Source organism: Astatotilapia calliptera, chromosome 15 (genome assembly GCF_900246225.1).
Source record: "Astatotilapia calliptera chromosome 15, fAstCal1.2, whole genome shotgun sequence".
In the NCBI taxonomy this organism is placed as follows: Eukaryota; Metazoa; Chordata; class Actinopteri; order Cichliformes; family Cichlidae; genus Astatotilapia; species Astatotilapia calliptera.
In genome coordinates, this window is record NC_039316.1 from 26,092,812 (window position 1) to 26,114,334 (window position 21,523).

At 42.6% G+C, this 21,523-nt stretch overlaps 2 protein-coding genes across 6 annotated transcripts in view; one reads left to right on the forward strand and one right to left on the reverse strand.

The window, feature by feature from the left end:
* Window positions 1-1,235: 1,235 nt before the first annotated feature.
* Window positions 1,236-13,271, reverse strand: mboat2b (membrane bound O-acyltransferase domain containing 2b). Its single transcript, XM_026194951.1, has 13 exons — window positions 13,039-13,271; window positions 11,036-11,181; window positions 10,421-10,498; window positions 9,900-9,995; window positions 9,760-9,815; window positions 9,631-9,685; window positions 5,427-5,610; window positions 5,035-5,227; window positions 4,756-4,859; window positions 3,538-3,602; window positions 3,315-3,447; window positions 3,015-3,166; window positions 1,236-2,758 (listed from the first exon to the last, which is right to left on the reverse strand). The coding sequence occupies exons 1-13, from the start codon at window positions 13,126-13,128 to the stop codon at window positions 2,587-2,589; spliced, it is 1,524 nt and encodes a 507-aa protein (XP_026050736.1). The 5' UTR covers window positions 13,129-13,271; the 3' UTR covers window positions 1,236-2,586.
* A 3,044-nt stretch (window positions 13,272-16,315) lies between these two features.
* Window positions 16,316-21,523, forward strand: part of cep43 (centrosomal protein 43) — a 32,103-nt gene continuing 26,895 nt past the window's right edge. For 3 of the 5 annotated variants that reach the window (XM_026194942.1, XM_026194944.1, XM_026194943.1), the window contains exons 1-3: window positions 16,316-16,505; window positions 17,417-17,470; window positions 18,013-18,067. In XM_026194942.1, coding sequence (XP_026050727.1) covers window positions 16,422-16,505; window positions 17,417-17,470; window positions 18,013-18,067 — 193 coding nt within the window. In that variant the 5' untranslated portion in view covers window positions 16,316-16,421. Of the gene's footprint in view, window positions 16,506-16,551; window positions 17,230-17,416; window positions 17,471-18,012; window positions 18,068-21,523 lie in introns of those variants that run through there. The other 2 variants (XM_026194947.1, XM_026194945.1) reach the window with 2 other exon arrangements.

Sequence of the window (21,523 nt, forward strand, 5' to 3'; positions counted from 1 at the left end):
GGAATGGGGGCGCCTACTGAGATCAGCAGGGGATCAGATAAGTCGAGCGGGACTAAAATAGAAAGCTCAGCTTTATCTGATTGTATTAGAATACCCTTAGTCAATAAAACTGGTTCAGTGCTGTGGGTTTATCTCTAACCGGACTGGAATTTAAACGATAAACGACCTGACAGACTTTCTCAAGGATTTCAGAAATAAATGTGAGTTTGGAAATTGTCCTGTGAGTATCTGAAACAGTGGGATCTAAGTAGGGTTTTACAGCAGAGCAAAGATGCTAGCTGTAATCTGGAAGGCAGCCAGATAAAAAGGATTGATTCATAATAGAAAGAATCTGAGGGAGATGAGGCATAACGCCTTTGATGAATTTAGGAGGGATAATGACCGCTGGGCAGGATGACAGCGTCCATGTGTGAGACTATATTGAGAAGATCTGTCGAGGAAACTGGTTTAAAGTCAAAGAACAGGACGTGAACAGCAGACTGACGAGTCTGCTGATGGCGTCAAACAATAACCTTGGATTGTGTTTGTCGTTAATCAAATCAGCAAAATAAGATGTTCTCACATCTTTTATAAGCTGGTCGAGGATAGTTAGTAACTCCTTCACATGGGAGGGAGTCACTCTCACCTGCTGCACATCCTTTTCAGCTCGGTCTCTCTGCCTCTACAAGTCCTTCTCTCCTTCCTCAGAGTCCAGCCTCACTATAAACCTTACCTTTGCCTCATAATCACATTTATCTCAGTGTTTAACATTTTGAGCATGTCAGGCTGTGCAATTCATTATTATGACTGTTTGTCCTTCAGTCATGACTGTACTATGTAAAGCACCCAGATACTTACTGAGGTTATACATACTGTAACAGACTGCACCCCTGTACAAAAGCCAAAGTTAGTGCAGTGGAACATTTGGTTAACTCAGAATTAAGGAAGAAGCAGGAAAATGCAAGCTCAGGCTGAAAGGCCGGAGTGTGTGAGGATAGCAGAACATCTGGTGTATTTGATAGAAATCCACTGAGTGATAGCTTTAAATAAAGTGTTTGTGCGTGCATGTTTGGGGGTTTAATGCTGTGCTGGTGAAATCTCTGAACCACAAACATCACCCAGCGACTTTATGACCTGATATTTGAGGAATTATTAACAGAGTTGTTCTCTAGTTTGATTCCTATCAGCCTGCCAAAGTTTAAAGTGCAGACTCAAACTTCCACCCATCCCAGCAACAATCACACATGTTCACTTGGTCAGGTGTCAAAAATCAGCTTTAATTCACATTTACAAAACCATGAAGCCCACAGAGAGGTGTCTGTGTCCCAGAACATCTCCACCAGGAACAACACTGACGATACAAATATGGCAACAGGAAACAGAAATGTGTTTTCCTCAGTTTACAAAAACATACAGCAGTAAACGCATAGCACTTCCTGTCGGAACGTCCTCCTAGATCCGAAGACCAGACTACAGAACCACGATGAACCCAACCCGAAGCACTTTCTTTATTTTCTTACATAATATTAGCATGTGTTCATACGAAACATGGCCCAAGGTCAAAGTAATAACACTAGCATGTGAACGTAATCCAGAGTAATCTAAAGTAACCCAACGTAAAGTAATCTAGTCTCAAGCCTGCTCTTAGCACTCAGCTTCAACGCTGTTCTATATTTTTGTCATTACATTAGATTTCTTTATGTGGTCATCTCCTGTGGGCAGCACAGCTCACAGGTACAGAGTGCTGCCCCTCAGTGGGTTTTCAGAAGCTGGCCAATCAGAAGGAAGTGGGATTTTAAAGAAGGATGACTTTAAAGAGAGAGGAGCTAAAAGAGTTTATTGAGCTGAGAAGCCAGAGTTAAATAAAGTAAAGTTGTTGTTTTTTTTATTTTATTATTTTTGAATCATTGGAGGGTAATACAGCTGAGTAGAGCTGCAGGTTAGCTCAATGGTTCTCCTTTAACGTGAAAGATGATCATATGACCCTTACTGATCTTTCAGTTCATTTAATTTTCGAGCTAAATCTGCAAACACCTGACTGCTTGGAATGAAATGACATAAATCACCTGATTCAGACATCTGCTAATGTAAACGTGATGCCACCCTCTCCAGGTAACACCTGCAAAAACCCAAACGGGTAAGACTGCTGAGTGGACCTTTATCGGCCCCTGTGAACACTGTCATGCTGTGGTTTAACCTGCCTGACTTCCATTTGTGCATGCTTCACTCATCCAGCCACTCTTCCCGTCCTTCCTTTGTTCTTCTTCCTTGCAGATGAACAGTCAGCAGGTGTTTAACCACAAAGAAACACTACACAGGTGATCATGAGAGTTTGGGGCAGCTCAGCTTCCCACACAGCAGCTCCATGTCAACTTACACTGTATGTATTTATACACATGAATCCTCCATCACCACACATCTGTCTGAATCTGAGCAGTCACGAATCCTTTTGAAGACAACACGGGGCCTGTTTCCATACCCCTCCCTATGACTCCAAGTAATCGTCATCATGTTTCTGTACCCAGCCAGCAGGAAGCTCCATCTGCCCACTTTCTGTACACGTCCATGTAATGCATGATGTCACATCATCGCTCTCTGTCCTCTGTCTCATGTGGTTTTCGCCTTCTGGCTGCAGGTCCTGTCTGTAGCCTCTAGGTGGCGCTGAAGCGATTCCTGCACTGGGCTCTTCTGCTGGTCTTTGAGAGGGAGATTCCTCCGTTTGACGGGCAGCACGAATGCGACCAGAATGCAGCCGATGTGGAGGCTAAAGTACCAGGAACTGCAGAGAAGATGAAAATTCAGAAATGCTGCTATGAGCAGTCAAAGTTACACATGAATTAAACCTGGGTTAAACAAGGTTTAAACCTGGGCTGCACCAGCAGTAAACCTGAAATATATCTGGGTTAAACCTGGAATAACTTATATTAAACCTTGGTAAAACCTGATTTAAACCTGGGTTAAAGCTGTGTTAAACATGCATTAAACCTGGATTGAATCTTGATTAAACTTTGGTCAACCCTTTCTGACTTACTGACCTGTAGAACTTCATGGATGGACCCACAGACAGCAAGACAAAAGGTATCACCGTGTAGCAGATGGCAATCTGAGTGGCTGCCCACGTGATGACATCATAGACCAGTTTGTGTACGGAGGAGTGCAGGAAGTATGGTCGAACGTTGTGTCTGACCTGAGGATGAGAAGTTAACATGGATGACTGCTAAAATGGACACAGGTCTCATTTCAAAGGCTTAGCAGCAACATCAGTTAACAGATAACAGCTAACTGCTAAATGATAATGGCTAACAGCTAGCGGCTAATAGCTAACAGCGGCTCACCGCTCTGGCTGCCAGCGTGATGACGATCCCTGTGAGGAAGGTGAGGTAATATCCTGGATAGGCTCCGTGCCACATGGCTGACAGGATGAAGGTGGCTGCTGTCGGATGGTAGGGACATCGCTCATAACACACCCTGTCAATCAGAGATAAGGGGTCAGAGGTCACAAACAGTCATTTTTACACATGCCAGGTACAGATTCCAGATCAGGTAACTGAGTGTGACCTTTTGAGCCAGTGTGCTGTCTGAATGTTCCAGTTGTCCAGGAAAACTTTGAAGCTGGTGGCAAACTGGAAGCAGACAGAGATCCATTAGACTGATGTTATCAAACCATTTTAGTGACTCGTAAATAGGGATGGGTACCGGTATCCGGTGCCATTATGGCACCGGTTCTGACATAAACGGTAGTAACCAGACCGAAAAGCAGTGCACATTTCGGTGCTTTATTTCGATGCTTTTTTTTCCTGAGCTGTGATACACTTTAGATTCTAGCCAATCATTTTACGTTTCCGAGGATAGTAGGCGGGTCCAGGTACGTACGTTCTTTTAGAGCAGAGCTACAGATTAAAAATGACCAAGGCAAAGCGGTCAAAAGTCTGGCTGTACTTCATAGCAAAAGATGCAAACTCAGCAGCAACAAGTGCTTTAAGCTGATACTGTGATACTGTGCAAAGGAGGTAACACCTCGAATCCGATGAAACACCTGGCGACGCATAGCGTTTTTTTTTTAAAAGCCGAGAAATGCGCCGTATTTGATAGCTTGCTGTGAGACCTCACACCGTGCACATCTACTGCGGGTGTGGTGCCTGTTATCGGACCCTGAGTTAGCAACATCCCCCAAGAACCCGAAGAATAGAGTCCTGGCCCCTAGCCCTGCCAGTGTAGCAGAAATGATGACGGATGATGATGGCAGCAGCAGCCGTTCTTCTCTGCGTGAGTAGCTTAATGTTGTCCGTGTGTAATTTACGCTGAGTAGGCTAACAGCGTTATCAAATTAATGCATGTAAGGTGAACTAGCAAACATCATCATAGCTACATGCGGCTGTCTTCTTGTTTGATGGCAGATACTCCCTTCACCCTGGCCAAAAAGGCTAAAATGACCAAAGAAAAAGTGGAAAACAGTTAAACATGAGAGGTTTTTGGACAAAGTTTGTGTTTTTTCCATTGATTAAGCACTGCTTCCAGCCAAGAGTGATGCCATAAAAAAAGGCTAACATTGTTATCTTTTTACAAAAAAACAGCTGAAAATGAGAGGTTTTTGGACCAATTTTGTGTTCTCCATTCTTTCAAATTCAAATTCAAATTCAAATTTAAGCACCGGTTTGAGCACCGTTTAAGCACCGGCACCATTTCAAAAGTACCGGTTTGGCATCGATATCGGATAAAACCTAAACGATACCCATCCCTACTCGTAAACTTGTCCAGGTCTGTGATGGTCCTGACCTCAATCTTCAGGATCCTCAGATTGGAGATGAGGTCCCAGCGAGCAGAGCCGTCACTGTCGTAACCATTGAAGCCAAAACCGGCGGCGTTGTTGATGGCGTCAGCTGTAGCACAGATGTGACTGGTCAGAAATTTAGGTATGAACAGTGTGTTTGTGCTAACAGTGAACCCAGCATTTTCATTTCAGCACAAATGATCGGTTAGATTTTGATTTTAATCCAATTTCTCTAAAGCAGCACATGAAAGTTTATTTGCACAAAGCAGATTTCAGCCACCCACCAAGCGTCCAGACGAAGTAGTACTTGGGTCTGGTAGTCAGCATGGACAGGTACAGGTAAACCACTTGAGCATAGAAAGGTGTGTTGGCAATGAAGTTGTCGTCGATGTTTCGCTCCACTGGGAAAACCTTACACACTGACAGAAACACCAGCAGGCAGAAGAAGGAGGTGGTGACCTTACGTACGACCTCCATCTGTGGAGAAACATAGTATTCATTCAGGTTCAGTATGTCTTAAATTCAGTCAGCAATCATGAACAAAAGAAGAAATGGATTACGCTCCTCAGTTTAAACGTCTCAACGGTAAATGTCTTAAACCTGCTTTCTGTTTAATGTCAAGCGGGGGCGACTGCTCATACTGTAAATACAGGTATACCTTAGTCATGCGACCTACGTTTGGGGAGGGCTCACTGTGCCTCAGCTTGCTGCTGGACTTCCTTTCATCCTTGTAGTCTCTGCAGCGTCGAGGGGCTCCCTCGATGAAGCCGATGTAGTCGTTGTAGGAGCAGGTGGGGCCAGCCAGGATCCCCATGAAGTTACAGTTGTAGCTGAAGTACTCCAGCAGACTGGGCATTCTCCTAAATAAATAGAGGGTTAAGACCATTTCACCACAATGCTTTCTATTGGCAACTCCTGTGAATGTTGTATGCTATGGAAACAGCCGTGCTCCGAAAGAAGGCATGGAGAACTATTCAATTTTCAATTCAGTTTTATCTATACAACGCCAAATTACAACTACAGTTGCCTCAAGGTGCTTTTTACAGTAACTTAGACCCTACAAGAATACAAAGAAAACAGAGAAAACCCCAACAATCACATGAGCCCCGATGAGAAAGCACTCTGGTGACAGTGGGAAGGAAAAACTACATTTTAACAGGAAGAAACCTCCAGCAGAACCAGGCTCAGGGAGGGGCGGCCATCTGCTGTGACTGGTTTGGGTGAGGGGAGGAACACAGGACAAAAGACACACTGTGGAAGAGAGCCAGAGATTAATAATAAATGAACAAGTTGTATATGAAAGATCTGTTTTCACACGCCCTAATTTCTATCACTGCTGGGATTCTGTTCTGCTGTGGTGGGCCATCAGAGTACATGCAAAATGGTTTCATTAAATTCTGTATGTCAATAAATAATGTTCAGTTTCTTGTACTAATCTCTTTTTATTGAACCAATGATTTAATGCGAGAGGTGTACGAACACATGAGTGACGTGAGTTAAGAAGAAACACCCAGTGCATCATGGGAATTCCCCAGCTACCTTCACCTATTGCAGCATAACTAAGGGAGGATTCAGGGTCACCTGATCCAGCCCGAACTATATGCTTTAGCAAAAAGGAAAGTTTGAAGGCTAATCCTAAAAGTAGAGATATTGTCTGTCTCCTGAATCCAAACTGGAAGCTGGTTCCACAGAAGAGGGGCCTGAAAACTGAAGGCTCTGCCTCCCATTCTACTTTTAAATACTCTAGGAACAACAAGTAAGCCTGCAGTGTGAAAGTGAAGTGCTCTAACGATATGATACTATAAGGTCGTTAAGATAAGATGGGGCCTGATTATTCAAGACCTTGAATGTGAGGAGCAGGATTTAAATTCTGGATTTTTAATGGAGCCAATGAAGGGGAGACAGTAAAGGAGAACCAGAACACAGAACAAAGAGCTAATGTGATTGGCATAGTGAGACTTGTAGTAAAAACCTCAGTTAGAAAAGCTCTCTAAAGTACATATCCATTTATCATGTCTGATATTTAGCTAACATCTGCACAGACAGCATGCTAATGCTAAGCTAGCCAAGAACCTAAGAGTGATGAAAGAGTGGAGTATATGCAGACCCCAGTCTAGCAGCCAGACCCTGAACTTCAATAGGTTAACAAAGGCAGTTCTACCTGTTCATGTTTCTAAAGCAGAATCACCATGACGACTGCTCTGAAGTCTGTTTGGCTCGTTTTAACTGTGCTTTTATTCAAACTTCAAGAGTGTGTGTGTCCTCATTAGCACAGAGATCTGTGTCAGTGTGCGACTGTAGCTTCAGGTGTACACTGTTCATTGATAATTATCAGACTGTGCTTCAGGTTGGAGTGACATGGAGGTAATGTAACAGGTTGTGTAAGAAATTACTTTCTTCAGTGAGTAATTAAGTAACATACAACACTACTTTTAATATAAGTAACAAGTAATGTGCAATAGATTAGTTTTTTGAGTGACAACTCTAACACTGTCTTGATGCATGCTAAATCACCCAGGGAGGTAAATCCCAAAAGGTGATTCTGTTCATCTGGATGTAACGTTTTTAGTGGGGGAAACATTTCGTCATTTATCCAAGCGACTTCTTCAATCTCAGTTGACTGCAGGTTTCCCTAATCTTATAAACAGTAGATTTGCGCAATAATTGAAACCAGCCCACTGATTGAACAATTTGCTGTGAGGTTGGTTTATGATCATTAATATGCAAATTGTCGTCAAAGGAGCTTGCAAAGAAAAGCGTCTGGACTTCTTTAAGTTACTTGAAGACGTTTCACCTCTCATCCGAGAAGCTTCTTCAGTTCTAAGGTCAAATGGTGGAGAGTCCCAGATGTAAACCTAGTGGGAGTGACCCCCCACAGAGGGACAAAAGGACCCCCTGATGATCCTCTAATCCTCTAATCAATCATCCAGGTCATCGTAGTCAAAGGAGCTTGCAAAGAAAAGCGTCTGGACTTCTTTAAGTCCAGACTTGATCTTAAAAGTTTATTTTGTGACCCAGAAGGAGCAATAAGAGTGATATTAAAACTAAGTAGCTGCCACCATTGTTGGAAACTGGAAATTGGCTGGGCCACACTGTGAATTCTGAGATAGGTTGGGCTACGAAGGATACACCTGACCCATCCTTCAAATCTGGGGAAAAGCAGGACGCATTTGTCAACCGCATTTGGAGGAGTCTTTGAATTGGGACAGCCTTTGTCGCGTCACCTTTACGTACTCGGCCTACAAAAGTGCAGCTGTCTATTGTAATTTTTGAGTGTATGCTAAAATAAAAATAAAAGTGTTCTATATCACCTGTTTGTTTTTATTCAAGCATACGTGTATACTATTTTTATTGATAGAGAGATTAAGCTTGTGTTTCAGTCATGTAGTGACTGTGCTTATTATGAGGCTTATTAGACATTATAAAACAGATGAACGTAATTTTGCCAAAGTGCTTAAGGTCGCATTTGGAGGAGTCTTCAAATTGTGACAGCCTTCGTTGCGTCGCTGTCACATAATCTGCCTACAAATGTGGCTTCCGAAGATATGCAGTCCCTGAATCTGGACACAGCTATGATACCGGAGACTGCTTCTTCTTCTTCTTTGGAGTTTAACGGCAGCTGGGCTCCTTGTACATGCATTGTTGCCATCTTCTGTTTCAGTCCATTATTACACTCTTAAATCCTACTACTTATTCCTGTGTCTTGCAGGATCTTAAAAAGCTTAAATTGATGCATCGACTATTAAATTACTTGGCAACGATTTTGATAGTCGACGTAATCGTGACTAGTCGACTAATCATGGCAGCTCTTCCTCCCTTGTGAATTTGATGTGTTGGTCCATCGAGTTAATGTGATCCATGAATTGTGGTACGTCCCGTGCTGAGATTTGATTTTCACCCAGGTTTCATCCACATACCTGAACCAATGACTTGGTGATGTTCCATAGTAGGATAAAAGAGCCCTCATTCCCACTTCTTCCATGTACACGTTGGCCACAGTGGGTGAAACTGGGGAAATCATGGCACACCCATGTTTCTGACTGTAGTATTGACCCTTGTATGCGAAATAGGTGGAATTAAGACACAGTTCCAAAAGTAAACACACTTGGTCAATGCTGAGAGTGGTCCTGTTGCTAAGGTTGGGGTCATCCTGTAATGTCTTACGAACTACCTCCAACGCTTCAGTGACTGGAACACAAGTGAAGAGAAATGTAACATTGTATGAGACCATTGTTTCATCTGCCTCCATAATGACATCTCTCACCTTCTCAATAAAATCCAAGGTGTTCTGGATGTGCTGTTCAGAGCTGCCTACCATTGATTGATTAATGATCAAGGAACTGACCTCACAGCTGATTGTTCATTTAGTGGCTAATTTCAGTTATTGTGTAAATGTACTGTTTGTAAGGTTGAGGAAACATGCAGTCAGCTGAGACTGAAGAAGTCACCTGGATGAGTGACGAAACGTCCAGACGAGCAGAATCAACAATTTTGAACTCCAACACTGCCGATAACGTGATGAAAAATGAAGGCCACAGAATGAGGATTGTTCATGCAAAGATCTACTAAGAGCAGGAAGAAGACCATTCAAAGGGTTCCGCTATGTCATGAGTTTTGAAGGACTGATCCAGTAAAAGTGACTCAGCCGAGTATTTTTTGTTTTTAGTTTAGGTGAAGCTATTTTTTCATACTAAACCTGTTTTGCATGAACAGAAGTACAGCAGGAAGTTGCATTACTTTTAGGGAGAAGTATTAGGGCGGAGATACCTTTGATTGACAAGTGTCTACCATGGAGGCATGGATTTTGTCTTAAGCTCCACCCTCCTGCCTAAACACAGTGATTTCTGTTCCAGTAAATAATGTTTCTACCATGAACAAACCTTATTGCCAGAATCTTCTGTCCCGCCGTCAGATGTTCCTCCTTCCGAGCCATTCCTGTCAGAAACACAGAGTGGACAGTAAAACCTGAAGGATTTACGGAAAACAGCCTGTCTGAGAGTGCAGCTCACCGTCATGGATCTCAAACGCCAGACTGGTGATCTTCTGAGTGATGACCATCATGGGGCTGCAGAGAGGGCAGAGGCAGAGATTAGAGCCTGGACACGGAGAGGCGTTTAGGAGTGAATGGGCCACAGAGCGGAGGCGTTACCCTGTGAAATCGGCGGTGTACATGCCGTAGTCAAAGACGTACACTCGAGTGATCTGACACAGACTCAGGTATGTGAGCGCCACCACTAGGCAGTACCTGGAAAAACACAGAGAACAGGCTGTTATTCAACTTGGGGTCGGCGGTCCTGACGGCCTCACTGAGGTCTGAGGACCTCTGTGATGATCTGGCTCACTCAGGTTTCTGGCTGTAGCTCATGTGAAGCTCCACGGGTTTAAGACCTTCACCAGTCTGAAGTTTGCATCCTTTTGAGGACAGAACACCTGGTGCAGTCATGTTTGTTTGGCTGAAAGGAGCACATTGTTACTTTTACAACATCAGAATCTGTGGAAGTCCTTTTGTGCCAGTATGCATGACCTAATGTTCACAGAGCTGGAAATAACAGAGGTCCGACTGTGAGCTGCTCTCCTGACATCAAAGGTGATAAAAAGTTTCCTCATTAACCCTGAGCTTGTTAATGGCTTGTTAGCAGCGTTTTAATGCATGTCGTGTGTGACGCTCACTTGTGCATGTGTTCGACTCCGGTGAGGATCATGATGCCGTAGGTGAGTCCGCTCTGAACCAGGAAGTGGAGAGCATACCTGTAAAACAAGGAGAACACAGAGCGTCATCTCCAGACACCAGCTGACCAGAACACGTGATGTGTCTGCTGCTCCTGTGACGGATGCTCACATTAAACATAATCAGCTTGGTGTACAAACAGTAATCTCTGTGAGCCAACGCTCAGGCTGCCCTCAACACTCAGTCAGTCACAGCATTTTTCCCTCTGGGATCTGGATGATGTCATAGAGAGTTTGTTTTAGGGTCATCTGACACACAGACCGAATCAGAAGAAAGCTTTCTTAAAGGGGGAGAGGAGCTAAAAGTTGTTTCAGACGGCGAGAAAATGAAAGAAGGATTATTATGACTGCGAGTCATGCAAAGCTGCTCTAACAGCGGATTCTTATTTAGTCCAGCCACATCTGATGTTTTCTGCTCCTGACAATCATTATTGTGTAATTTTTCCATTACAGGTGAGATGAGCGATGCACGTGTGACCTCTATCAGAGTTCAATTTTAGGATAAGTCAGACTTTGGAGAGCTCAGTTTTACTGATCCTGAGTCGTAGTTGGTCTTACCAGCCGAAGCAGAACATGGCAAAATAGAGTCCCAGCAGCGTGGCCACCACGTGCCGGATGATGGGACTGGTCTTACTGGGATGGAGGAAGAGACGAAACCAGAAGGCGGAGATCAGAGCGCAGAGCTGGCACGCTACGAAGTTCACCTGCAGGTGAAGCAAACAGACAGCACCTCATTGGTGCTTCAGTACATCCAGGTGAGAGAGGGCAGACCCGCCCACCGTTAGACTGCTCCGCCTCCCTCAGGCTGACCCCTCACCTTCTCTAACACCTTCACAGAGGGGTGCTGCATGCTCATTGGCTAATCCTGCCTTCCTCCTGCTGAGAGGACCAAACCTGAGCGCCACCGCCCCCTCCTGGGTGTGAGAGAGGTGTCACATGACTCTTTCAGAACCAACACAAGCACAAAATGGCTGCCCTTTTCTCCAAGCAGCTCCTCCTGCAAGAAGGCGAGGAGGAGGATCTTCATCATCATTAGCACAGTAACACCCATGTTATTGTCCAGTCACCGTCTACTACAGACTAATACCAGAATACTAAGAAAATAACATCAGAGTGCTATCTGACTAATATCTGTAGTAATGTCAGAGTATCAATAGCGCTGTCAGTTTTTGTAGTATTGTGTGTGGTATTGTGAGTGTTTGTAAACAGAGCAATGATATCACCACCTGCAGTACTTTGTGTCTCTTTGTACTTCAAAACTCAGAATTTGACTTTCAAAGTTCTCTTGTGTTTTTTTGCAACACTGTGAAGTCGAAGTACTCATCACTGAGTCACTGTCACGAGGTATTTTCTTACAGTGTGAAGTTTTTATCAGAGTGTCCTGAAATATAAGACGTTACAAGACGCCTTGAAACTACCTAAATGATACTCAGGCAGGTTTTACTGTGCCTGTCCCAAAGTACACATCTGAGTCAGGACGATGGGAATAAGGAGCAGCGAGATCTCTGGCTTTGATCTTTTACAGGTTTGAGATTTTCATGTTTGAATGTGTGAAAAAGGCCTGAAAGTTTGCTGATGCAGCAATTTTCAAACAGTTCTCTGTAATACTCTCTGTTGTACTGTTAGAGTATCTACAAACTGTTTAAAGGTTACAGCGGCCGTGTGTTCACACTATGGACGATAAATATTTATGAAAATCAGAGACGGTCGAGCAGAAGATGAAATGTGCTGTTTGAGAAGGAGCGACCTTGGTGAGGGTCGCACCCCCCGGCCTCCTTCTCGGAGCACCTCTGGCAGTGCCCACTTCCTGCCTTGGAGGGAAGTGACACCAGAGCCTCCACTCAGAGGCGTGAAACTTGCTGTGTGGTGTAGAAACAGGATTTTTCTCTGAAGACTCACACACAATGACATCAGCCCACAGGAGATACTGGTATCATCAGTACTTCCCTGTAAAACTAGTAAACTGAGGCAGCTGGTCACCTGAACCGGCTCCAGAGGCCTGGCTGTCAGCCAGTCAGAGGGTAGGTGTGTGCAGCAGCTCACCAGGATCACCTGGTGAAGGTCCACACAACCACACTCTGATCTACCATCTGCTGAATGAGTAGCTGCTCCACCCCCTCTGAGCTCTGGACTGAGGAATGACCAATCAGGAGCTGACGTGGAGGTCATGGCTGTGCCTGGTTATCACCTGAGCCACACCTGCGTCAGAGAAGCTCCACACCTGACCCCAGCGCAGACGAAACCTAAGCGGAAAGGTGGAGCCTCAGGAGCATCACTGGTGAGAGATCACCCCCCCCCCCCTTCCCCCACCACCACCGACATGCCTTTCCCCTTCATCATCATCACAATAGGAACAGTCCGCACAGCTACATCCCCTTCCTCCTCCTTACGTGAATGAGCAGCATGAAGCCTCTCATCCATCACAGCTGCAGGAGTCTGCACGAGGCCTCCGCCCTTTACTTTTACGGACAAAGCCCTCCTCCCTTCCCCGTCCTCGCCTCTCTTTGTACCCCCGTGTCGGACCTCCGGAGCGGCGGCCGCCGAGGTCCGGCGGCTCTTACCTGGTCCAGCGGCAGGTCGGTGAGCTCGCTGAGCGGCTGCAGAAGGCTGGAGCCTGTGCAGGCCGTGGATGGAGCTCCGTCGTCGGCCATAGTTCCGATGTTAGGCCGACCGTACTGCTTCTGATACCGGCTGCAGCTGCGCAGAGGCGGCGGAGGCTCCGTGATCCACCGGAGGTCCGTGCCCGTGCGTCTGCGCGTGCTTCTCTGCTTTCTGCTCCTCCTCCTCTCCCCCTCCGTCTGCCTCCTCCTCCTGCTGCTTTCTCTTCAGATCAGTCTCAGAAACATCTGTTGGCATCTGGCTAAAGAACACACACACAGCTCACCGCATCTGAAGGCAAAGTCTTTTTTAATCGTTTAAGTCTTCAAGGATAAAACTGGCAAAACAGGAATCAATAACTAATAAATTAATAAATTCATTCATTAAAAAAAAGTCTGTCGGTCGCACTCAAAATTGAGGGACTGAAGGTGTTTTACTGTATATGAGAGCCATTCCTGATTTGATCAGAATCAGAATACTTTATTAATCCCTAGGGAAATTATATGGGTTACAGTTGTGTCAGTACAGTAGCATTAACAAAAACAAACTAGACTATTTATCAATACAGTATGTTAAGATATGAGAAATAGCATAATGTATACAATACAAGTCACCAAGTAATAAATATTCAGGGTTGACATATGTGATTATAAATAAATATTAACAAATTGACAGAAACATTACAGAGTAAGAAAGAGTGTGTGCCAAAAGGATGTAACTATTGTAGTGTTTACATTGTATTAGAAGGAGGAGAGATGGCCACAGGTAGGAATGATTTACTGTGGCGTTCATTGGTGCTTTTTGGTCATTTCTGGTAACCCTTTTGCATGCAGTATTCTGTGCAGTACAGCAGGCACGTGCAGAGGGGGGGCTAGAGGGGCTTGAGCACTCGCCCCTTTCCTGGTGGGTGCCCAAAGTGCCCTTTTGTTGAGGCAACTTTAAAAAAAAAAGATTTATGTGTGCGTGCGTGCGGAGTCCTGTCTGTGCCCCTCAACAATAATATTTAACTATTAATCACAGTTTTGCTAAATAAAAGGATCTGGCTTGCATCAGTCACATGATCACATTTAACCAATGATCGCCCTTGACGGCAGAACGCGCTGGTTACGAGCCGGGAACGAGCTCACAAAGAGCACGCGCATTTTTAGCGGTCCGGAGCTGTAGGAGAAACACAAGTTAACTCAGAGACACAGACTGATGCGACAAAACCAGTAAGTAGGTGTACAGCGTACACTGTAGTGTGTAGCACACAGGAGTATTAGCTTATTACGTACACGTTGGTAAGTTGTCTTGTGGCAACTGACGAACTGAAACAAATGAGCGTGCTGTGTGTGCAACAGCGCGACAAACATTACCTGTCCTTTTATTAACTGCACAAGTAGTGCTGGTCACAGCTGCTGGCTACCTGTGTAAGGCTGTCATGGATCTGCAGCTCTGTCACCGTTTTAGGGAACATATTTAGTTTTAAAGTATTAAGAAACATATTTAGTTTTAAAGTAAGTTACAGGGCTTTTCCTGCCTTTCTGGAGGGATTATATTTCACTAAAAAACGATCTAGTATGCATGTCCACATAATTATGCATTATTATAATTATAATATATTAAAAAACACGCTGTATTTTAAAGAACATACATTAAGAAGCAGATTATATTAGATTTATATTTTAAATAAGACAAAATTTGGATTTTACAGCAGTAAAATTATTGTATCGCTACAGTTTAAAAATGTAATAAGCTTTGCCCCTGCACAGAGTGGATAGTGAAACAAATGGAATCATCATAAATACATTATTTCATATTTATTACTTCCCCCTCCTCATTGCTTTATTATTGTAGCTCTAGTAATAAATAATAATGTAAGGATTCTGGATCAGCACCATGATGCCCATAGTATATACAGTATTCTGAAGAAGGTCTAAAATGTCACTGTGTGTGCGTGCATGTGTGTGTTTTATGAAATGGATTTTTAAAAAAAATATTACTCATGATATAACATTGTCCAGACATGCCTGGTAAGGACATGAGGAGGAAACAGCAGGAGCTGTGTGAGGCTACTAAAGGCAGTGCTATAACATTTTTCTGTCATCATTTTATTAAAGATTAAGTGCAAGAGTTGTTAGGTGTGGATAATTAGATTATAGTTTATTGCAATAGCAAGTTGTGCCTTGTTCTCAGGTAGACAGCAAGTGGAGAGTGATATATGAAATGATGGGATGGAAGGAAGAAGAGAAGCAAAGAGTGATTCACAGGCAGAGCCTAAATCTCACAGTTTTTTGTTGCCTTATGGTTCCAAGCGCTGTCACCAATCTTTGCATTTTGTTATTATCTCATGACACTTGTTTAATCAGCTACCATCTCTCCTATGGACTTTTTAATGTCTACAGTCTCAGATCAACACAGCCCTGCCCTTCCTATATTAGATTCTTGATGAATGTGTGTTGTTGTTATTCAGCCTGGTTCAATGTGCCCCCTTTTAACTTCGAGCACCCGCCCCTTTAAACCTCTCTGCACGGCCCTGCAGTACAGTGCAGTATTTCTACTCACCGGGGATCTTATGAGTCTTCTGTTTTATTTTTCGGCCCCTCTGAAGCTTTTTGTAGCAGACGTGCAACGATTGCAGTTATTAATTTAATGTGAAGACAGACTCCGTCTGGAGAGATAATAAATACAAGGTCACAAACTAGCTCAGAAACTTAGAAATCATAAGATAAAATAACCTTTATTAGTCCCACACGTGTGAAATTTGTTTTGTCACAGCAGGAAGTGGACAGTGCAAAAGTTATGTAGCAAAAATTAGAATATAATAAGAATAAATACAGTACACAACTGTACAGAATAGAATAGAATACTATATACAGTAGAATAAAATAGAATAAAATATACAATAGGATAAAAATAGAATACAAATTCTATATACAACTGAGTAAAAATACAACGATGCAAGAAAAGAGAATTGCACTTAGTGTTATTGCACATGTGTGGATGTGTGTGTTTGATCAGTTGGAGTCTTTGTTGTACAGTCTGACAGCAGTGGGGAGGAAAGACCTGCGAAATCTGTCCGTCCCACACTGAAGGCTTAAATGTAAAAAATAATAAAAGTAGAAATAACATGAAAAACGTGAGGCTGAATCCCTCTCACGGACCGTGAACGCCGTTTGTTAAACTGGTAAATTATCCAGCTGTAGTTCCGACTGCAAGCCAGCAGATGGCATTCAGGCTGAACTGCGTACAGATCGGCTAAAGAGCAACAGAAGAATAAAGGGCGGAAGTTGCGTCAGGTTGTTTTGGCGTGTTGTCCTGGCAGCAGCAGTTAGCTACGTTAGCACCTTAAGCTTCAGACAGAAAAATGTCAGCAGCCGAGGACGACACGGAACTGCGGGACCTGCTGATCCAGAATCTTGAGAACAGCGGAGCTCTGAACAAGCTGAAGGTGAAAGGTCACGTTTAACGTGAGACGCCCTGACGGCGGGATAGGCTACAGCTACTCGCAGCTAACGACTGCTAACCGGCTGCTCAGAGACTGTTTCAGGTTTATTTTATTTAACCTGAGAGGAGAGATGAAGTTCTGACTGAGTGTAGAGGTTCAGCAGCTGTGTGAGCTCTGTTGCTGCTGTTGTCGATCAAGCAGGATCTAACCTTTGAAACCGGTTTAAACATCCGTGAGAGTAGATGAGACATTTTATTACTAATAACGTGTAACTGTGGCTCAGCATAGAACCTCAAAGCTCACAGCCAGGAAGAAGAAACCTCACAGAACAAATAGAAATAGTTTTCCTTTTTTATTTCCTTTCACGCCCTGTTTTTGTCATGTGACTCGACAGCGTCAGGTGCTGAGAAAGACTTACCTCCAAACCTGAAACCACTCTTATTGATATCTGATCAGTTTGTGACTGATATCTGATCAGTTTGTGACTGATATCTGATCAGTTTGTGACTGATATCTGATCAGTTTGTGACTTATATCTAAACTAAGCGCTGTGTGGATTGTGCAGGTCTAGTTTCGTGCGTGCTAACTTCAGCACAGTTGGAACCCGTCAGCCTAAAATCTGATCCAGGAACCAGGAAGATTTGCGCCGAGAGCTCATATAAAAATAATGTGAAATACAGCAAATGAATGAAACGCTGTTAGTCCTGCAACACGCTGGTTGGTCCAGGTGTGTCCCACCTCTGGGAGAGGCTCCACCCCCCACGACCCTGAATACGATGACTGGAAGAAAACTGATGAATGGAAATGAAATAATATTTAGGAAACCCTTTTAGTTTGAAATATCTGTCATGAATGACATGTATATTTACTGATAGGTTTCAATAACTACCTGTATTGATGACATGTTCCTGCAGGCGGAGATGAGAGCGGCGGTGTTCCTGGCAATGGAGGAGCAGGACAAACTGGAGGTGAGTGATTCACACAGAAGTTCCAAGCACAGTGTTGATCAGTCAGTGCTGTCCGTCATAGTCCAAGATCAGGACAATGCCGGACAATACCTCCCACTCACTCTGTGACATGCTGGCCAGTCACAACGAGAGCATGAGATTATACGTAATGTAGCACTGAACAACTCCTCCATCTAATACACAGCACACACTAAAATATCTGCACATAACAAGGGCAATCTTAACCAAATATATTTAATTTGTGTAGCATACTGGAATATTTATAATAAGAGCTATTTTGCTATATTTTAACTTTAGTTTAGTCAGTTCCAGTTTTTAGTGTCTTGGAGCGACTATTACTACGTCATTAATAAAGTATTCAAATTCAGGAATACGTGAGACAGCAGGTTCATGGTGTGTTTAGATTAAAATCTAAGTTTGTAGTCTGGAAAAGTGAACAATGAGGTGGGAGGAGTCAGGAAGTTGGGAGGGGTCAATGATGGTCTTGATGTGTGACTGACAGCTTTGACCTGTTCTGAGCTCTCGCTGATGTTTCTCCTCAGAATAAAAGTCCGCTGGTCAACGAGAGCCTGAAAAAATGTCTCAACACCAAAGACGGTGAGTTCCTCAACTTCCTCTTCCTGCCTGCAGCCGGTTTCACTGAGCAGCAACATTTCACGAGCAGGTTAGCAGTGATGAAGGTCACACTGCTTCATGGCTGTTATTTTACAGTTTTACTAAAATTAGTCCAACAGAAAGACTCATCAGCGAGAGAGTTCATAAAGGTTTAAATAATTTCAAACATGCTCTAAAGAATCCCTCACTGATCCAGCAGCTTGCACTAAGAGTGAAACCGCCCGTGAGCACCATGGCGGAGCATCCGCAGGTCACCATGCGTTTCTTTCTTATCCTGATGTCATTGATCATCAGACTGCAGTATTTGTTACAATGGCAACAAGTAATAATAATAATATTAATAATACATTTTATTTGAGGGCGCCTTTCTAAAACCCAAGGTCACCTTACAAAGAGAAGAAGACATCAATAAAACAGTAGATTAAAATAGATTATAATAAATTAAAATACAAAAAACACAAAATACAACCACAAACAACAAATTTTTTTTTCTAAGCTTTATTTTCATTTTTAAATTGGAAACAAACAAAAAAACAAACATACACACAAAGCAAGAAAGAAAACAAAAACAAAAAAACAAACAAACAGAAAACTCACAACTGACCACAGAAGCACTCCCAGGTGCACACTCTTGTATCTATGCCTTTCATGGATAACCTCAAACATCTGAAAACCAAACACAGAAAATACAGGCATAATAATAATAATAATAATAATAATAATGACAATATTGGTAATTACAGAAATTTAAAACAAACACACAAACAAACAAAGAACAAAGAATTCAAAAAAAAATAAAATAAAAAATTGAGCAAAACAGAAAACACATCATGTGAACCCCTCCCACCATCCCCCCACCCCTTTACCCCTGTATGGCTCTCAACCTCATCACATTCGTGTATCCAGACAGCCCATATTTACACCTATCTATAGAAACTCTCATACACAGGAATCAACATCCCACAAGATAAAACTACAGCATTCAGGAAATCAAGTCAGAAGGGCCTAACCGGGGATCAACTCAAGGCAGACCCAGGGGGATTTGCGTCATCTCTATGATCTGTTAGGTCCAAAGACGGTAGTACTGACAGGAAGGGGCCCCAAATTTTTTCGAAGGTTCCATATTTCCCTTTTACACTATGCAATATCTTCTCAGGTGTGCAGTAGGACGCTAGCTCATTAATCTAGTGTCTCAGTGTTGGAGAGTTTTCAGATTTCCAATGTAGCAGAATACATTTTTTCACTGCAGCACTCGCAAGTAAAATAAAAAAATTCTTGTGATAATTCACATTTATAGAACCTGTGTCACCTAAAATCCATAGTTTTGGGTCCAGTTCGATTTGGATCCCCATTACCCTTGAGATTATTTCAATGGCCCGTCTCCAGAACTCTTCTATCACTGGGCAATTCCACAGCATGTGGAGGAGATCACCATCTGTCACCTTACATCTCAAACATTTGGGGGAGTAATTAATATCAATTTTATGTAACCTATAAGGGGTATAATATATCCTATGAAATATATTAAATTGCATTTGCCTGTGATTTGTAGAAATTAACATGGTCTGTGCCTGTTCCAATAAATGGTGCCATTCTACCTCTTCATAGACATAGCCCAGGTCTGTCTCCCATTTTCTTTTTAAAGACGCTTTATTATAGTCAGGTAACTTTTCATTGATAATAGTGTATATAGAAGATGCTATTCCTTTTATTGACTTCCATGGTTTGGTGCAAAGATGCGTTTCAAGAGGAGTTTCTTTAGGAATCTCGGGGAATAATCCTTTGGATTTCTCTTTGACCCAATCTCTTATTTGTAGGAATTTGAAGAAATTTTGTCCTGGGAGTTTGAATTTTTCCTTTAGTTGTTGAAAGTCAATAAATGTATCATTATTGTATAAGTTGGCAACAGTTCGAATATTTCTGTCTTTCCATCCCCGCAATATTGGGTCAGCAATATGATAAGAGAGATCAGGGTTGCCCCATAGGGGTGTCCTTCTAAGAAAAGAGATATTTATTTTCAGAAGTGAGTGGGATTCCTGCCAGGCACAGAAGGTGTTTAATATTATCAAATTGTTTGTGAGCTTGGATAGACATTTTTTTTGTACCTAAAAATGGAACATCTTTTAATGGTATGGGGTTCACCTCATGTTGTTCTATTGGAACCCATCGAACCTCACTCCTCTCTGCATGTAGCCAGATCCAAATTGATCGGTACTGGGAGGCAAGATAATAGTTCCTAAAGTTTGGTAAATTAAGTCCTCCCCTTGAATATGGGGCCTGTAGTGAGGAGAGTTTGACTCTTGGATTTTTCTTTTGCCATATGAAAGACGTTATGAGTTTGTTAAGCTCTTTGAAGAAACTTTTAGGAACATTTGTAGGGAGACATTGAAATAAGTAGATAAACTTAGGCAAAATGTTCATTTTAACAACATTAATTCTCCCTATAAGAGATAATGGAAAATCCATCCATCTCTGAATATTAAGTTTGGTTTGCTCCAACAGTTTGATATGATTTAATTTGAATATTTGATCCTCGGATTTACCAATTTGTATACCCAAATACGTAAATCCATTATTACACCACTGTAATGGGTCAGTAAGAGCTCTAATACGGCTATCTTGTATATTTAATAACATAATCTCACTTTTGGTATAGTTTAACTTGTATCCTGAGGCTGCACTGTATTCTTTAAGACACTTCATTAAAGAGGGAATTGATTTAAGAGGGTCCGTTATATACAGTAGGAGGTCATCTGCGTATAGAGAAAGTTTATGTTCACTTGTGCCGAATTTGATTCCAGATATGGAGGCATTAGTATGGATGGCAACTGCTAGTGGTTCGATCGCAATCGCAAAGAGCAAGGGGGAATTTGGACAACCTTGTCTGCAACCTCTAGTTAAAGAGAAAGTGCCAGAAAGCACATTATTTGTTATGATATTGGCTCTGGGGGCATTAAAAAGTGTCCTAACATAGCGGGTGAACTTTTCTCCGAAGCCCATGGCTTCCATTGCCTGAAATAGAAAGTTTGGCTCAATCCTGTCAAATGCTTTATTAGCGTCCATGGAGATTATTAGCAGTGGGTCTTGGTTTTTTTAAGCAGTATTCAGTATATGGAGCAAACGCCGCACATTATCTGCTTCATGTCTGTTTTTAATGAAGCCTGTTTAGTTGGCATTTATTATCTTAGGCATAATGTCCTCCAATCTAAGTGCAATTATTTTAGATAATATTTTATAATCTGCATTTAAAAGGCTGAGGGTAAGAGTCACATCTCTGTTTGTCCTTGCCCGGTTTTGGCAATAATGTGATTGTTGCAATTTCCAATGATTCTGGTAATTTATTATTTTCTAAAGCTTCTTTAATCATATTTGTAAGTGGTGTCAATAATTTATTAGAAAAAGCCTTATAATAATCAACTGGAAATCCATCTGGTCCAG

Bases quoted from the DNA above. Each gene is read 5' to 3' on its own strand.
- mboat2b (XM_026194951.1), bottom strand. From the start codon at position 13,128: ATGGCCGACGACGGAGCTCCATCCACGGCCTGCACAGGCTCCAGCCTT. The intron at 9,686-9,759 runs GTGAGCTGCACT...TGTTTCTGACAG, and splicing joins GGCGTTTGAGATCCATGACG to GAATGGCTCGGAAGGAGGAA. The intron at 5,228-5,426 runs GTAGGTCGCATG...GTTTCTCCACAG, and splicing joins ACAGTGAGCCCTCCCCAAAC to ATGGAGGTCGTACGTAAGGT.